Raw genomic sequence first — 14,876 nt, forward strand, 5'->3', positions numbered from 1 at the left:
GTGGCTGCCCAGGTCACCTGATCCCAGGTGACCCCGTGTCAAGGGCCCTTCCTCAATCTGACCACAGACACATGTCCTCGTCTGCTCATTCCGGGTTTGCTGTGCGCCAGCCTGGCCGGCTGGAATGGGAATACTTACTTCGGACGAGGACCTTGGCGAAGGAGGAGGCCTGGCCGTATGCATTCTTCACCTTCACTGTGTAGGTGGCTGCGTCCTCAATGGTGCATCTGAAAAGGAGAGAAGACACCCCCCCGCCCCAAGATTGCTGGGCTCCATCGGAAACTCAAGTCCCCGGGGATTAACACGAAGCCCTCGCAGGGGGAGACTTTAGGCTTTAGTTCAGGCCCCGCCTCTGAAAAGCTATGTGCCTTTGGGCTAGCCACTGCCCTTTGGCATGTCTCAATGTCCTTCTCTGAAAAACTAGGGACATAACACCAGCCTAGTCCACCTCAGGTGAACATATGATTGTTATTACTGACTGTGTAAGATCAGAGAGGTTAAGTGACTTGCCCAGAGTCACACAGCACCCAGAATTCAACCCAGCTTAAGGTGACAAGCTCTCTTACAAGGCATAGTCTCCTGCCCTGTCAACACCTCCAAATCAGAATCCTGGAGCAGCAGCAGGGCACGGACTTGCCCAGGGCATACTGCCAGTCGGTGCCAGAACTGGGCCAGATGCCCAGGTGTTCTCAATCTCAGGCCTGGGTCTCATCACCAGTCAGGCCAACCCTGTCTGGTTCCCAGCGGAGCTTGGGCTGGCTCCATTCCAGAGGCACGTGGTGACAGAGTCATCGGTAGGACGTGGCACATCTGGTCCCATAAGCAAGCCGAGGGCTCCTGGGTGTCCCCGCTCTTACCCTGGCTGCACGGGGCAGGAATCCCTCTTGCTTCTGGAACCAGTCCCGCCTGCCCCTCCAGGCCACCCCAGCCCTGCATGCCTTCCCTGACTGTACAGCCCCCGGGGCACGTCCCTTTGTGGCACTGAGTGCTCAGACATTTACGTCCACGCATCCCCACTTTGCTTCTGCAGGGTAGGATCGATGTCCTGTCCACAGTCGTGTCTCTGAAGTCCAAGTTGGCTGAGATGGAGGGACTGGCGTACTGGAAAGAACCCAGGTGGAGAGAACGGCCTCCAACCCGGACCCTGCCCTGCACGAGCCGTGCAAGACTCCTGACCCTTGGAGCCTGGGTTTCCTGTCCCGTAACATGGGCATAACAATGCCTCCCTGCAAGAACAGCGGTGGGCATTATCAATCGTATGCGCACAAACCTAGCGCAGGGCTCAGCACCGGAGGCCACCACGGGGCAGCTCGTGTGAGCACTGCAGTGCCTGCTCTGGGGAGGACTCTGCTCAAATCCCCCGACGGCCTCCCTCCATGCACGCTGCGTCTCCCTTTAAAACCATGCTTACGGCTCACCATCTTCTGATCGGCCCACCTAACTGCTTCCTCTTGTACTCGTGCGTGCGCGTGCGCGTGCGTGCGTGCGCGTGCGCGTGCACGTGCGTGCGTGCGGGGTCGTGTGATTTCCCTCCTCCAGCGAGGAGCGCCCCACTCAGTCCTTCCGGCTGGCCCCTGACTCCACGTTACTTCTCGTGTATTCCAGGCATCAGAATCACGCGGGACTGTCTGCCAAATACCAATCCCCAGGCCCCGCTCCAGATTAAGACGTCCTTAATCTGCCTCCTGGGAGGCAAGAGGAGGGTCCCTCCCGCGAATCAGGGTTTTCGTAAGCACCCCAGATTCTTCCGAAGGTGAGGCCGACTCAGAAATCCTGCTCTGGCTTCGGTGCTGGTGGGGTCTGGGGGTCATGGGGCTCTCTAGAGCTCACAGTCTCACCTCCTGATCTCCAGCGTCAGCAGCCCATAGTTGTTGGTGATTCGGTACTTTCCGGCGGGGAAGAGGCGGGGATCGATTCGCATGTCGTTTTTGTACCTGTGGAGACACGGTGGTCTGTGGCAGGCTGGGTGGCTCTGAGCGGGAAGGATCTGGAGCCTCTCAGACCTGGATTCCAACCTCAGCTTTGTGCTCTTTACTTGCTTATGTGACCCGAGGCAGCACTTTCCCTGCACGGAACCTCAGTTGTCCTCATCTGTGAAATGGGAGTAATGAGCGCACTGACCCTCAAAAGGGAGAAGATGTATAAAGCTTTTCTCCTGGGCCCTGGGTACTGTAGATGCTCCTGGGAAGCAGAGAAGAGGGAACCTGTAATTAGGGGTAGCTGCCCCTTCCCCTACCAGAGGTACCCCCGGGGACCTGGGCCCAGCTTTTTCCTCCTCTCGGAGGGTGTTGCCAAGGGAAGTGCCCCCATTTCTGCCTCCCTCATCAACCTCTCAGGATGGCAGTTCTGTACTTGGCGGTCATTATAATCACGGGAGAGAGCTTTGAAAATCTCCATGCCCAGTTTCTGAACACGAGGCTTTGGGAATTCGTATCAGGAGCTGCTCATTGGTCCCCAATAGCCGTTCCCCCTTATTCTAAAGGAACAGGATTCATCACTGGGCCACCCAGGGTGTGACATATTTCCTACCCTCTCTTTCTACTAGGTGTGGCCATGTGACTAAGTCCTGTAAAGGCAGTACAAGTGTCACAAGGCTGCTATCGATGACGCTTTGTCCCCTTTTCTGTCATTTCCCCCTCCGTCCTACGCCAAGAACGTGGCCCAGGTGGCCGGCATCTCACACCGGGAAAGACAAGACTGGGGCTGCCGGAGTCCCTGAGGGATCTGTGAGCAAAGTCGCCATGGCCGCCCCACCCTGTCTACATCAGGCTCGCAGGTGAAAGAAAAATAAACTTCTTATCTTATGTCAGCCGTTAAAAAAAAAATCTCCGTGCCCAGGCTGCATCTCAGATCACTCTGGAGTCAGAATTTCTGGGGTGGGGCCCAGGCCAGAAGTATTCTTTCCACTCCCCACGTGACTGCCAAGGGTGGCCCAGCGGATTGCCCCAGCCCACTGCACCCTGGACACGGCCCTATGTTTTCTGTGGACTCTGGTGTCTTGTTCTCCCTGCTGTGGGCACTGGACCGTGAGGTGGCCTCGCCTCTGTCCACAGCCCGTTGCCGGGGTTTGGAGGCCTAAGGGGTCAGGGCTGGCACGTGAAAGTCTGTGAAGGCTGGGAGGCCTGGGTTCTTGACACAGCTGGCTGTGTGACCTTGGGCAAGTCAGTCTCCCTCTCTGGGTCTCTGGGTCAAGAGGCTGCTGCATGGACAGTCAGCCCCCGTGGTGGTTGAGCTTGAAGAGCAGGCTGAAGCCGAGAGAGGGCGCCCCGGCCACAGCCCGACGCCTTCCTGGGACCTGGCTACCCCCCTGCACCCTGTTTGTGCCCATGGCAACCAAACAGTGCCACACCCACACCCCATCACACAGCCCCTGGGCTGCACCCTCTTCTGAAAGGAGCCCAACTAAGTTTCCTTTGGGGAGAGCAGTGCCTAATCTCGGTACCCAATCTTTTTCCACCTCTCCTAAGCCTGAGGGCCAAAGTCAGGTTCGCCCACCCCCACCTATCAGGAACTTTCCAGACACCTCGGCCCGGCCAGCTTCCATCTTTCCCAGAAAAAAAAAAAGCAGCAGCTGCAGCTCTGGGCAAGGCCTGGACAGCCAGAGACCTCAGCGCTCATCTTGCCCTCTCTGGGCTCTGGGCTCCTGCCTGAACAACAGGCCCTCGAAGGCATGGGCTGTGCAGATCTCACTGTAAATGGCAGCCAGTCATCAAACAGCATTAAGTGAGACAACAGAGGCCAGGCGCCCAGCCCGGAGCCTGGCTCAGAGAGGCCCTCATAAAAGAGCGAGATTTTTATTCTTTCTCTAAATGTTCTTTCTTCGCATATTTTGGTATTGGATTTTACTTTTTAAGGCTGCTTGCTTGGCCTGGGAGACGGAGTCTGGTATCAGATAGAATCATGGCCAGGGCCCATGTCTGCAGAGTTAACATGGCTAGACTGGGCTTTGCCTAACTTGTCCTGCTGGTGCCCCTGCATTCAGGAAGTGCTCAATGATTGCTGAATGAATGTACTTGCCTGACCAACCCGGTGTGCCAGGATCTTCCTCTTGAGCTGGGGGCTGGGTGTCTGCCGGGGCCTGGACGGAGCCCCGGAGGCCAGTCCCAGGACAGTGAGTGGCCCTGCCCAAAGTGATCGATGATGAAAAACCAGACCCCCCCAAACCAGGAGCACCAGGGGCCACCCGAGTCCCTCCTGCTGGAGGTGGGCCTGGCCTTGCTTCCAGCACTTACCACGCTCAGCTCCCTGTTGTGGCAACATTGCTGGCAGGGGTGGAAATGAGTCCCTTTCCTGAGAAGCTCCCACGGAATGCCTTAGATATGGGCCTAAGTGCCAGGGCAGGGCAGGGCTTGGCTGCCAGGCAGGACAGCTGAGGTACTGAACCCCCCCACCCCCTCCTTAGCCCAGGCCAGCTGGCGGGAGCCGTCCTCCTACCTGACCAGCCACTTACAGGCAGGGACTGCCTCGGTCCCCACAGAAATCCAGCACTCAACACGAATTCTAGCCCCTGGCACACTTTTTTGAATGAACGTCATCTGGCCATGACCAGCCCCGATGCCAACTCCCTTAACGCCTTTCTTGATTGGTCCTGGCCCGAGGGCTTTCCATTTCTCTGACTTCCGAGGAATTATTTGTGCTTCAAGGGAAAATAACAATCGCAAGGATGACTTTCCTCCTCTCTAAGCCGACTGGGAGGAGGCTGGGAGGAGATCTGAGTTTGAATTCTGACTTAAACTGGCTGTGTGACCTTAGGAGTAGACAAGTCACATTACCTCTCTGAGCCATGGGTGGCCACAGGGCTCAAACGAGAAGAAAGTGCTGGGTCAGTAAAAATGGGTTCAAGTATAAGATGTTGCTGTTTCCTTTGTGATCCCTGTCATTTGTGTGCTTATCCCCTCTCTCCTACTAGACCACGGGGTATTCACCCTCAAGGTCTGGCTTATGTGTTGCCTCCTCTGAGAAGACTTCCCGGATCCTCAGGAGGAGGGGGGATGGGGGAGGCAGCCACTTCATCACCTTTATCTTTACTCTTATTTCAAATTACACCCGTGAATGCACTTCTCTCTGAGTTGACATTTCTCTTCTGGGCTGAAAGTTCTTTGAGGGAAGACTGTGTGTGGTTTGGCCTGGGGCAGATTATGCTCCTGGTAACTATTGGTTGAAATCCTTTCCTTCTCCCCCAGAATGTCTGACTCCCTGCCGAAAAACCCAGGGGGAGCTCAGTAAACACTGGCTCAGCTGCGTGAATGATCCCTCTGGTTAGGACTGAGGGCCCCCAAGCTGCCACGCCCACCTCCGCCTCCGCCACGCCCACCTCCGCCTCCGCCACGCCCAGTCCGAGGACACCTCCCACCTCCCCGCCCCTCCCTCTGCCTGCAAGGCCTAGACTGTAGCTCTGCTATGGTTACAGTCCCAGGAAGGGCATCTTCTGCCTTCCCAGCACCTTTCAAGTTCTGAGGGCTTCCACGTAGCTGTGGCATTAGATCCTCACCACATGCAGGCTGGGCAGGAGGCCTTCAACCCATTTTACAGAACAGGAAACTGAAGCAGGCCCAGAGAGGTTGTGGTGTGACCGAGACCACCCACTGAGTTAGTAGAGAGAGCTGGGTCTGGACACAGGGCTCTCACTCCAGGTCTGAGCTCCTGGGGTGGGGGTGGGGGGGGCTGCCCTCCCCGCCTCCCCTCCTGCTCCTCTGCCCCCTGCCCTGCCTCCTGCCATCATCCTCCTACCCTCGAGACGCCCAGCTTAGAGCAGCTGCCTTCTCATGCCACCAGAATCATATTTTTACAAGTGCTGGCTCCCCGGTGGCCCAGTCTTCCTGCCCCAGGCTGGCTGGGAGGAGGCTAAGAATAACTCGGCCTGAGCCTCCCAGCAGCTGCTGCTCTCTGGGGGGTGAGTAGAGCTCAGGGTCTGTGGGGCTGGGTTCTTCTCAGGCAGCAAGAAGTTCTGGGGGAGGAAGTTCGCTCCTGGGAGAGAGGTGCTGGGCTGTAAAGAACTCACGCTCGCTCGTTTAGCCCTGGAGGCTCGGAGCACGGGGGCAGGGTGAGGACCCCTTCTCTCCTGCCCCGGTGGCTTACCAGGTGACCTGGGGTGGAGGCGAGGCCTGGACAGTGCAGGTCAGCAGAACTGTGGTGTGCTCCCAGACGGCATGGGAGCGCAGAGGGATCCAGAACCAGGGCCCCCGGCCGGAACACAGCTCTCTCAGCTCCTTGGCCTCCCGGACCTTCTCCTCCGTCTGGAGGCGGGAAGGGATCTGTGACTCCCATGAGCCAGGGGATCACATCTCCCCCATCTTTGCTGTCACCTTTCCCCCTGACACTCAGGCTCTGGAGTCACACCCACGTGGACTGGAGCCCCCCAGGCACAGGCAGCTGAGAGGCAAGGTGGCACAGAGGGCAGGGGCCTTGGAACAGCTGGCCTGGGGTCAAGGCCAGATTCTGCCACTTCCTACCTGTGAGACCATAGGCAAGTCCTCAGTTTACTCATCTGTCAAATGGGGATGATAACAATATCCCCCCACCTTTCTGTGGGGTGGTAGTGAGGATGAAATGAGCTACTACGTGAAAAAACATGGGCACGGAGAAAGCCCATGTATGTATTAGCTGTGGCTCTCTTGCCCTGGGGAGGGGGCACGGAGAGTGGCTTCAGCTCCCTGATGTTTGTCAGGAATAGTGTGTCCCGAGGCTCCTCTGTGTTCTTGGCACTGGCAAGGTCACTGGACAAGCTTAGTCTTGTTCAATGGCCACCCCCACCCCGAGAGTTGATACACCACATACATCCGTTTCACGGATGAGAAAACCGAGGCTCAGCGAGGGGAAGTTGCTTGCCCAGGGTCACACAGCTGGAGGGCTGGGACGCCGGGATTCAAACTGGGTCCAAGACCAGGGCCTGGACTCTTTCCTGAATGTTCAGCTGCCTCTGGAGAAGGGGTAGATGAGGTGGGCGGCCCGTGATGGGGTGCAGGTCCCAGGACTCCTCACCCGTCGTCTCAGTGCCTTTCGGTCACGTCTCTGGCGCAGCAGCCACTGGGTCCGAAGGAAGGCGATCTCCGTCCTCTCCCAGTCATTGCCGAAGCCCACCCGCTTCTGCCCTCGCTCCTCCAGCTCCACCGCAGAGGTCTGGCGCCTCAGCTGGGCCTCCCTGTGTGGCAGAGGCCATCAGGGGCCGAGGGCCCAGGGTTCGTGGGGGCACCCCAGCCAGGGCCACCCGTCCTCCCCCACACCCGGCATCACCAGCTACTCTTTAAGCTTCTTGAGGACAAGGGCGGCTTTTAATCCTCTCTTGCCCCCAAAATACCCGAAATGGGCCCTGCTTACAGTAGGTGCATAATAAGTACTATGGATACCGTTGACAAGGCTCTTTCACAAATTTTTGTTCCTTTTGTCTTCACGACGACCAAGTGGGCAGGAATAGTCCCCCTATTTTACAGAGCAGGGACCTGAGACTTGGTGACTCGGCCAGCACCAGGACCCAGGCCTTCTGGCCCAGGACAGCCTCCCGCTGCTCTCAGGTGAAGCCTCGTGGTGAAGTGGGGACCCCCACCCTCTCCACTGGGGATGGTCCCTCACTACTGCCTGTGGACCCATGCGGAGTGTGGTCTGAGCTCTTGCACTAGATGTGGAACTTTGGGCAGATTCTTTAAGTCCAGTGTGGCAGTGTAGTGGAGGCAGGGGACTGGCCAGGATGGCCCATTCTCAGCCCAGTGTTCGCCGCAAAGGTCACCTGACTTACCAAGATGTCTCTGAGGAGGCTGTCAGAGCCAGGGCTGCTGCGAGGGCGTAGTCTGCGGCGGTGAACTGAAACTCTTCCTCGCTGTCGTGGGAAAGGGGAGTTAATGGCGCCTGTGGGATTGCCTGGGGGGGGGATCTGGCTGGGGCATCCCTGAGATTAGAGCTGCATCTACCTACCCCTGTCTCAGTACACTAGCAGGCATGGCTGTGCCTCCCCACTGGCGGATCTCTACAAAGCAGGGCTGTGCCTCCCCCCTCAGACTGGCATCTCCATAAAGCAGGGCTGTGCCTCCCCCCTCAGACTGGCATCTCCATAAAGCAGGGCTGTACCTCCCCCCTCAGACTGGCATCTCCATAAAGCAGGGCTGTGCCTCTCCCCTCAGACTGGGATCTCCATAAAGCAGGGGCTGTACCTCCCCCCTCAGACTGGGATCTGCATAAAGCAGGGGCTGTGCCTCCCCCCTCAGACTGGGATCTCCAAAAGGCAGGGCTGTACCTCCCCCCTCAGACTGGCATCTCCATAAAGCAGGGCTGTGCCTCCCCCCTCAGACTGGCATCTCCATAAAGCAGGGCTGTGCCTCCCCCCTCAGACTGGCATCTCCATAAAGCAGGGCTGTGCCCCCCCTCTCAGACTGGGATCTGCATAAAGCAGGGGCTGTGCCTCCCCCCTCAGACTGGGATCTCTAAAAGGCAGTGCTGTACCTCCCCCCTCAGACTGGCATCTCCATAAAGCAGGGCTGTGCCCCCCCCCCTCAGACTGGGGACCCCTAGCGGGTAGGGCAATGGCTGGGGTGGGGTCCCAGATGATCCCACCTGGTGCGGAAGGTTCTCCTCCGCACTGAGGAACCCATGTGTAGGTGGTGCTGCCGCTCCTCCTTGTGCGCCTCCTCCTGGCGGTGCTCCAGCCGGTGGACGACCTCCACGGCCTGGGGGGGCCGGGGCTCCCCCACATTTCCGGGGCTGTGGGGCAGAGTCATGGCTGCGAGAGCAACAACCTGTGGAGCCAAGGTGCGCGGTCACACCACCAGGCATCCGCCCGTCCCTTCCCCATGTGGTCGTCCCAGCATCCCTGGGGGGGGGGTGGTTTGTGGGGTGGGCGTTCATGCTCCAGTGGGCAGAGCAGGGCATGGAGGCCGGGGCGGGGCAGGGACCTGGCTAACGGGACAGCGGCAGGCTTCGCACCCTGAGCCTGCCTAACGTCCCGCGTGCAGCTGAGCGAGTGCAGCCCCGCGTCGCGAGCAGCCCCTGGCTTCTAGCTGCAGCCCAGCCTTAGTCTCTCCCGTGACCTGCGCCGAGCCCTCCCTTCTCTGGGCCTCAGTTTCTCAGGTGATGAGCGATCGGACACTGTGATGTCTGAGGGCTGTGCTATGACTCAAGATGGGCAGATGTCCTCACGCTTCCTGCCTGTGCCCGCTCAGCCCCACTTTGCCTGCACTGGCGGCCTGGCCTCTCTTGGAGAAACCTCTTCCTCCTGGCCTTCCTAGCCCCACTCAGGCTTCACAGCCCAAGTGGAAAATGCTTCCATTGGCACATTGGTCGCGCGCGGAAACTCTGGGGCGCAGTCCCGCTTCTCATGCCAGTTTCCAAGTGTGTCCCCTTGGGTGAGACTGCGTGACGTGGTTTTCTCATCTGGAAAATGGGTCGACTGGCCTCCCGGGGTGGTTGTCAAGGTTGGATGAGTGCTTGGAGCGTAGTAATTCCCATGTACATGTTAGACATCAGCATTAGTTTTCTAAGAATCCCTGCTGAAAAACTATAGGCCACCTAGAATTTTCCCTACTCTAATCCTTGTTATGCTTTTCTATCTCCACTCCAGTTCAGCTCTGATTCAAAGATGCCTCCTCCTCCTATTTAATGACTTCCTATTTATACATCTTGACTCTTCAACAAGATTATAAGTGAATTAAAAGTAGTAACAGTGAGAGGCGCCTGGGTGGCTCAGTGGGTTAAGCCTCCAACTCTTGATCTCGGCTCAGGTCACGATCTCTTGGTTCGTGAGATCAAGCCCGGGTCAAGTTCTGCGCTGACAGTGCAGAGCCTGCTTGGGATTCTTTTTCTCCCTCTCTCTCTGCCCTTCCTCTGCTTGCCCGTGCGCACTCCCTCTCTCTCTCTCTCTCTCTCTCAAAATAAACATTAAGCAAAAAAAAGTGACACAGTGTTTACTGTGTGCTGTCCCATTGTCACCCCATTTTTTAAAATAACTTTTTTAACGTTTATATTTATTTTTGAGACAGTGAGAGACAGAGCGTGAGCAGGGGTGGGGCAGAGAGAGAGAAGGAGACCCAGAATCCGAAGCAGGCTCCAGGCTCTGAGCTGTCAGCACGTGGGGCTCGAATTCGTCAACCGCGAGATCATGACCTGAGCCGAAGTCTGATGCTCAACCGACTGAGCCACCCAGGCGCCCTGCATTATTACCCCATTTTACAGATGAGGAGGGAAAGTGCTTGCTCAAGGTCACCCAGCTGGTGGTGGGGCCATGACTGGCACCCAACTCTGAGCTCTCTTGACCTCTATGTCACGTGTCTACTCAAGGCCAGGCCTTGGCTGTGGCAGGGGACACAGCGGGCCGCACGGCCTTTCTTCTTGTAAGGGGATCACAACCGAGGGATCCCCCTTTTGCATTCTCGAGGCTCAGGTCTGGGCCACAGGTGGTGGCCGGTAGGGTTGGATCATATCGGTGTGGAGGAACCTGTGGGATCAGGGAGTGAATCCATGGGTATGGAGAGGCAGGCAGGGAGAGCAGGAGGCCCATGAGCGAGCTGGTTTTGGATTCTCGCGCCAAGTTCTCTCCCAGATCCGGGCCTCGGTGTCACCACCGGGTCTCTGGGTCTCTGAGGGCCCCTCTGATGCTGAAGCTCTAGGATGCTTGGCGGAATCCCTGGTGCCTTCCCTACCTCCTCCAGGTGGGAATTCTGGTGGGCAGGCCACTGACCTGGGAGGGTCCTTGCCGGGCTTAGGCCTGAAGTCACCCGTGGCTCCAGCCTCCCCGGGGGGCCTCCCGGCAGGAATGTGTGTGTATGCCGGATTCTGACCTGGGTGGGAACATGGCGCCTGGGAGACCACTTCTCTAGGTCCATGACCCGGGAGATGGGCCGCCGGCCTCATCGGAGCTCCGTGGCCTGAGGGGCCGGTTATGGGGAGTCAGGGGGGCTCAGGCTGCTGAGGGGCGATCTTAGTGGACCTTTACTCCTCTAGTTCTGAAAAGCTTGCTCCCTTTCAGTGTCTGGATTACTGCAGAATGTCAGTCAGGACCAAGGGCCGCACCGAAACTTCCTTGGCCTTCTGCAGGTGGCCTCAGCAGGACGTCACGGGACCGTCACCCCTTCAGCTTCCCATCTGGCCCCTCCTGAGGAAAAGGGTCTGCTGGCACCCAGAGGATGGCTGGCCCTGCTCGTTCTGCCCCTCCTTCCTCACAGCCCCAGAGGAGAGCTCTGGGTACCACCCGAGGCGGGACACCCTCCCCCCCGCACTCCCCCCCCCCCCCCCCGCCACCACCAGCTTTTCTGGGACACCGTGGCCCTGGCCCTAGCAGCTGAGGAACGTTCCCTGGCATCAGCTGCTGGCTCCCTTCCTCGGATGCTCTGTTCCTGATTAGCACCGTGCAGGGGTGTGCGTGTGTGTGTGTGTGTGTGTGTGTGTGTGTGTGACTGGCACTCATCCTTGACCTCCTGGGCCTCCCGCAACCAGACCCCCCGGCTTTAGTGGATGAGGCATCAGTTCTTTTTAAAGCACTGACTGAGGCTTGGGATTAAGAAGCAGTGGGAGGGCAGTCGGCGGGGTGTGGGCCCGCAGGGAACCCCCACCCCCACCCCGCCCTCCCCCAGGGGCGCAAGGCCTGGGCTCTTGGTCCCGTAGCACGGCCTCCCCTTTTCTCCCGAGCCCCCGTCTGCTTTCCCTCCAGGCCATCTGTCAGGCAATGCGGCCTCTGCCCCTTTCTCAGGAGGGAAAGAGAAGGACACAGAGGGGCCGAGGGACTCACGGAACCTGATGGCAGAAAGCTGGGTCCTCTGAGTGGGCCGTGCTCCACCAGCTCCCGAGTCCAGAATTCTGACCCTGCCACTGAGTAGCTGGGGCCACCCCTTCCCTGTCTGGGCCTCGGGCTCCTGCCAGGGAGCCCAGGCTGGACACGTGCCCTCCTGGCCCTGAAATTCGGGCCTTGAGGGCTTACTCCCTTTCCCTGCCCGCCCGGTGGGCCAAGCAGGCCTCCGCCAGCGCTGCTCCGGCTTCGCGGGACCTGCCAGCGCGCCCGGCCCCTTCCACTTGTCAGGCCCCCGCGATGGTCTCTTTTACGGCTTTCACATCACAGAGGGCTCAGGCCAGAGGACCGAGGGCCACGCAGGACAGTGAGAGGGGGCAGGGGTCTCCAGAATCCCCTCCCATTTTTACTCGGAGTGCTGCCTACGTACGTGTGTACTTTCCAAACCCTCCAGGGTCCTTTCCCAACACACACACACACACACACACACCCCACTTGCTAATGGAAAGCTGAGGGTCTTACTTTCTGAAGGCGTCCCTCCCCACCTCTGATCCCTGGAGGTAACTCACAGAAGCAGCTGTGCCCACTTAGGCGTCTCTGGCGAGAAGATTCCAGAGGATGAGAGGGACCTCGGTTCCTTCTTGCCCCGGGCTCAGCGGGGACTGGAAGAAGAATGTGATCCTGGAGCCTGCATGGGCCTTAAATATAGCAGTGCTGAGACAGTTGATGACAATGGATGGGAACTATGGGGGGGGGGCCACAGAGAGGAGGGGCCGTCCCATCAGGCCAGCGCTGCTCAGGCGGCAGCAACAGGTGGAGCTGTCCCCACCCCCACCCCAGCCTCCGCACACAGCTCCTGCCCTCTGCGAGATCCCTTCTGCCCAGTTCTAGCCCCCACCCCCTAAGTGCGGTAGAAAGAAGGTAACAGCTCTGGCCTGGTCACGGGAAAAGCAGATAAGGGGTGGGGCTGCTGGGGGCTCCGACTGGTGCCTCCGACTGGGGGAAGACCCCCAGCTTCTCCGATCTGATCCCCCTGGGAAAAGTGGACACGGTGAGACTGGACACCAGTCATGAAGACAGTGGAAGGAATGTGACCTGAAGTGGGTGTTTCGAGCTTGTACGTTATCACTGGCCAGAATGGAGGCATGTGGCCTCTCATGCCAGCAGCTACTGGCCCAGCCCTGCCCAGCCACGGTCAGCGGGGATGGGGCAAGGCCCGGGAGGGAGAGGAGGGGGAAGCTACCTCTTCCTGCACCGTCCGTGTCTCTCAGGCTTCCAGAGTGGCCACGACAGGACCCGTCTTTCCAGCCTTTGGCACACCCCTCCCGTACCTCGGTTCTTTCCCCCACGTTCATTCACACCCACCCTTCGCCAGGCAGGAGGGAACAACACCCATGATGTGAAGGAATGGGAGGGAAATTTAATCTAGGCGGGGAGACAGGCAGTTAGAGCAGGGGGTGAATCGGGAAGGTACACCCGAGCCAGGTCTCAGGGGTTAAGCAGGTTTGAGGAAGCGGGTGCCGGCTCCGGTCCAGAGAGCACAGTTTCCCACCCCGGCCTCCTCCCGGGACCTCAGGGCGGGGTGGGGGCACCTGGGTGGCTCAGTTGGTTAAGCATCCAACTTCAGCTCAGGTCATGATCTCGCAGTCTATGAGTTCGAGCCCCGCGTCGGACTCTGTGCTGACAGCTCAGAGCCTGGAGCCTGCTTCAAAATTCTATGTCTCCCTCTCTCTCTGCTCCTCCCCTGCTCATGCTCTGTCTCTCTCTCCTTCAAAAATAAAAACATTGAAAACCCCTTTCTAAGTATGCCTGTGTCCCCCCTTCCTCCCTGGCTGCAGTGTTAAAAGCATCTTTTGCGGGGAGAACATTTGGTGGCTCTCTTCCATCTTGTACTCAGTCAACCTCAGACGGCCTTCCCAAGACCCACATGTATACATTCTCCGTGAGGTGCGAGAGTGAATCGGACGTAGAGCAGGGGCGGTGTGGGCTTCTAGGCCAGCAGGAGACAGGCATTTAAACTGCTCCTGGAACCCCCTTCCCCCCAAGGCAGCCTGTGGACCAGGTGGCTGTAGGACCTTAGGGAAGTCAGTTAACCATTCTGGTTCTGTTGCCTATACAGTGGCGTCAACTATGCTGGCCTTGCAGTGTGACTGAGAAGGTTCCGGTAGGGAAGGTGGAGCCGGCAGCACGGTGACTGGCACCCACAGAGGCCTGTGAAACAGGAACTCCACTGGTAACTCCACAGCAGTCGGAATGTGGGAGCTCACCCTCCTTCCGTGTGTGGGATTCCCATTCACCCCAGTGATGCCCTCACCCCTCGCAGGGATGTCACCTCAGGGAGAGTCGGATGTGCCGTGAAGTGCACACAGCCAACCCCGCAGGTCACAAGGCTGAGCAGAGGTGAGGCTTGGAATTACATAAACCTGGGTTTGTTTGCTTGTTTATTATTTAAAAAAATGTTTATTTATTTTTGAGAGAGAGAGAGAGAGACAGAGCATGAGCAGGAGAGGGGTAGAGAGAGAGGGAGACACAGAATCTGAAGCAGGCTCCAGGCTCTGAGCTGTCAGCACAGAGCCCGACGCGGGGCTCGAACTCACAAGCTGTGAGATCATGACCTGAGCCGAAATCAGACGCTTAACCGACTGAGCCCCCCAGGCGCCCCTAAACCTTGGTTTAAATCCCGACCTCTGGCACCTGCACTCAGTCATGGAGGAACCCTGGCCTCCTCTCTGGGCAATACTTATCCTGCAGAATGATTGTAAGAGTCAAACGAGGTTAAAATGCATACATTGCCCGATAAAGTACCTGGCTGGCGGCCAGTGCCCCTCCATATTTCCTTCTCATCTTCCCCCTTTTTTTGCGTTCCCCGGATGTATGAACATTAAGGACAGCTGTTTAAATGCACTCAGCAGCCACCCTGAACTTCCATAGCACTTTTTCAGACCACAGCCAAACTGTGGTTTTTAGGGGGATGGCTTCACCTGGTGGCCAAGCAGAGTGCTGTCTGGCCCCATGCTTTCTCTCACCACCTCCTTTCTGCCTGCGTGTCTCCCATCCCTCCCTCTGTTGTTCTCCTCCCCACCCCCCCACCCCCCCCAGTTAATTCCAGGTACTGTTCTTGTCATACTTTCGGTCTAAGCGTATCTTCCTTATGCCGCTTCCTCCTTAG

General features: G+C 58.2%; 1 protein-coding gene and 1 long non-coding RNA gene across 6 annotated transcripts in view; one reads left to right on the forward strand and one right to left on the reverse strand.

Annotated features, from left to right (window-relative positions):
- The window catches only part of MYOM3 (myomesin 3), a 49,190-nt gene extending 36,402 nt beyond the window's left edge, over positions 1–12,788 (reverse strand). The window contains exons 1-7 of one of the 5 annotated variants that reach the window (XM_003989727.6): positions 12,277–12,786; positions 8,545–8,726; positions 7,733–7,813; positions 6,982–7,141; positions 6,079–6,236; positions 1,839–1,934; positions 139–227 (exon numbers count right to left, since the gene is read on the reverse strand). In XM_003989727.6, the coding sequence (XP_003989776.3) occupies positions 139–227; positions 1,839–1,934; positions 6,079–6,236; positions 6,982–7,141; positions 7,733–7,813; positions 8,545–8,708 (748 nt within the window). In that variant the 5' untranslated portion in view covers positions 8,709–8,726; positions 12,277–12,786. The other 4 variants (XM_045035287.1, XM_019836393.3, XM_023258312.2 and 1 more) reach the window with 4 other exon arrangements.
- Positions 1,412–2,849, forward strand: LOC123379513. The gene is made up of 2 exons (XR_006583999.1): positions 1,412–1,753; positions 2,546–2,849. It is a non-coding gene; the product is annotated as an uncharacterized LOC123379513 (long non-coding RNA).
- Positions 12,789–14,876: the final 2,088 nt, after the last annotated feature.

Source organism: Felis catus, chromosome C1 (genome assembly GCF_018350175.1).
Source record: "Felis catus isolate Fca126 chromosome C1, F.catus_Fca126_mat1.0, whole genome shotgun sequence".
Classification (NCBI taxonomy): domain Eukaryota; kingdom Metazoa; phylum Chordata; class Mammalia; order Carnivora; family Felidae; genus Felis; species Felis catus.